Here is a 1,019-nt window from a genome sequence, read left to right as displayed (position 1 = left end):
CCTACTAAAGCCAGGTCACCCAAAGCTTGCTGCCTATGAGTATGTCCAGCTGTATTTGGCTGTATCCAACATGGAGAGTCCAACACTCTGTGAGCAACCTGTGCCTGTGCTCAGTCACCCTCCCAGGGAAAAAGTGTTTCCTTATATTCTGCTGAAACCTCCTGTGTTTTTGCCCAGGGCCTCTTGTGATCCCTATGGGCAGCACTAAAAGAGCCTGGCTTTTGGACAGGGCTGACTCCCAGCAGGGTTTTCCTCTTGGACAAAATGCTGCTCGCTCACCTGCTGAGTTCTCCCTGCAGCACCCCACAGTTCCAGCTCCTTCTCCCCCAGTGTCACTGACCACACTGAGGTCCAGAGGGGTTAAGGAGTCTGGTTATCACCTGCCTCAGGTGTCCTGCTGGATGGCCAATCCCACAAATTGGGGCTACTGCACAGGCTGAGCACAGGCCATGCTCTGGGCTGGGGGGACACCAGGGTGATGCTTTGGGGTGGTGCCATGGGGCCGGGAGGGAGGGTCTCTGTGGGACTGTGGCAGAGCCTCCTTGGTGGGGCCTTTCTCTGACGGCTCCCGGCCATGGGATGCCAGGAGGTCTCTGCCCATGCCCAGATTCTGCTCCTCTCCGCAGGGCCAGGCTCCTGTGGTGGCTTACTGCAGGCTTTGTGGGGCTCCATCCAGAGCCCGGGCTACCCCAACTCCTACCCCAACAACGCCCGCTGCGTGTGGCGCATTCGGCTGCGGGACCCGGCCAGCAGAGTGGAGCTCCAGTTTTTGGATGTGCAGTGAGTCCCGGGGGGGAGGGCTGGCCGTGGGCTCAGGGGGGGCTCCGTGCCCACTGCGGGGCCTCGGCCGAGCCCTGCAGCTCTGGCCGGGCTCGTGGCTCGTGGCTCATTCTGGGAGGCGGCACAGCCCGCGGTGCCCACCGAGCGCCCTGTCCCTGCCAGGCTGGAAGGCGGCAGCTGCTCCTACGATGCCATCGAGGTGTTCGACGGCGGCTCCCCCGGGGGGCGGCTCCTGGGCA

At 62.9% G+C, this 1,019-nt stretch overlaps 1 protein-coding gene across 1 annotated transcript in view; it reads left to right on the top strand.

The window, feature by feature from the left end:
• LOC114073033 (deleted in malignant brain tumors 1 protein-like) overlaps nt 1-1,019 on the top strand; it is a 10,824-nt gene that overhangs the window by 3,458 nt on the left and 6,347 nt on the right. Inside the window, exons 4-5 of the mRNA XM_027910838.1 lie at nt 627-780; nt 943-1,016. Of these exons, the coding sequence (XP_027766639.1) occupies nt 627-780; nt 943-1,016 (228 nt within the window). The remainder of the gene's footprint in view (nt 1-626; nt 781-942; nt 1,017-1,019) is intronic.

This window comes from Empidonax traillii, unplaced genomic scaffold (genome assembly GCF_003031625.1).
Source record: "Empidonax traillii isolate 1590-97213 ecotype Southwest subspecies unplaced genomic scaffold, ASM303162v1 scaffold5050:size17237, whole genome shotgun sequence".
Classification (NCBI taxonomy): Eukaryota; Metazoa; Chordata; class Aves; order Passeriformes; family Tyrannidae; genus Empidonax; species Empidonax traillii.
The sequence above is the reverse complement of the archived record's forward strand: the minus strand, read 5'-3'. Positions and strand labels throughout refer to the sequence as shown.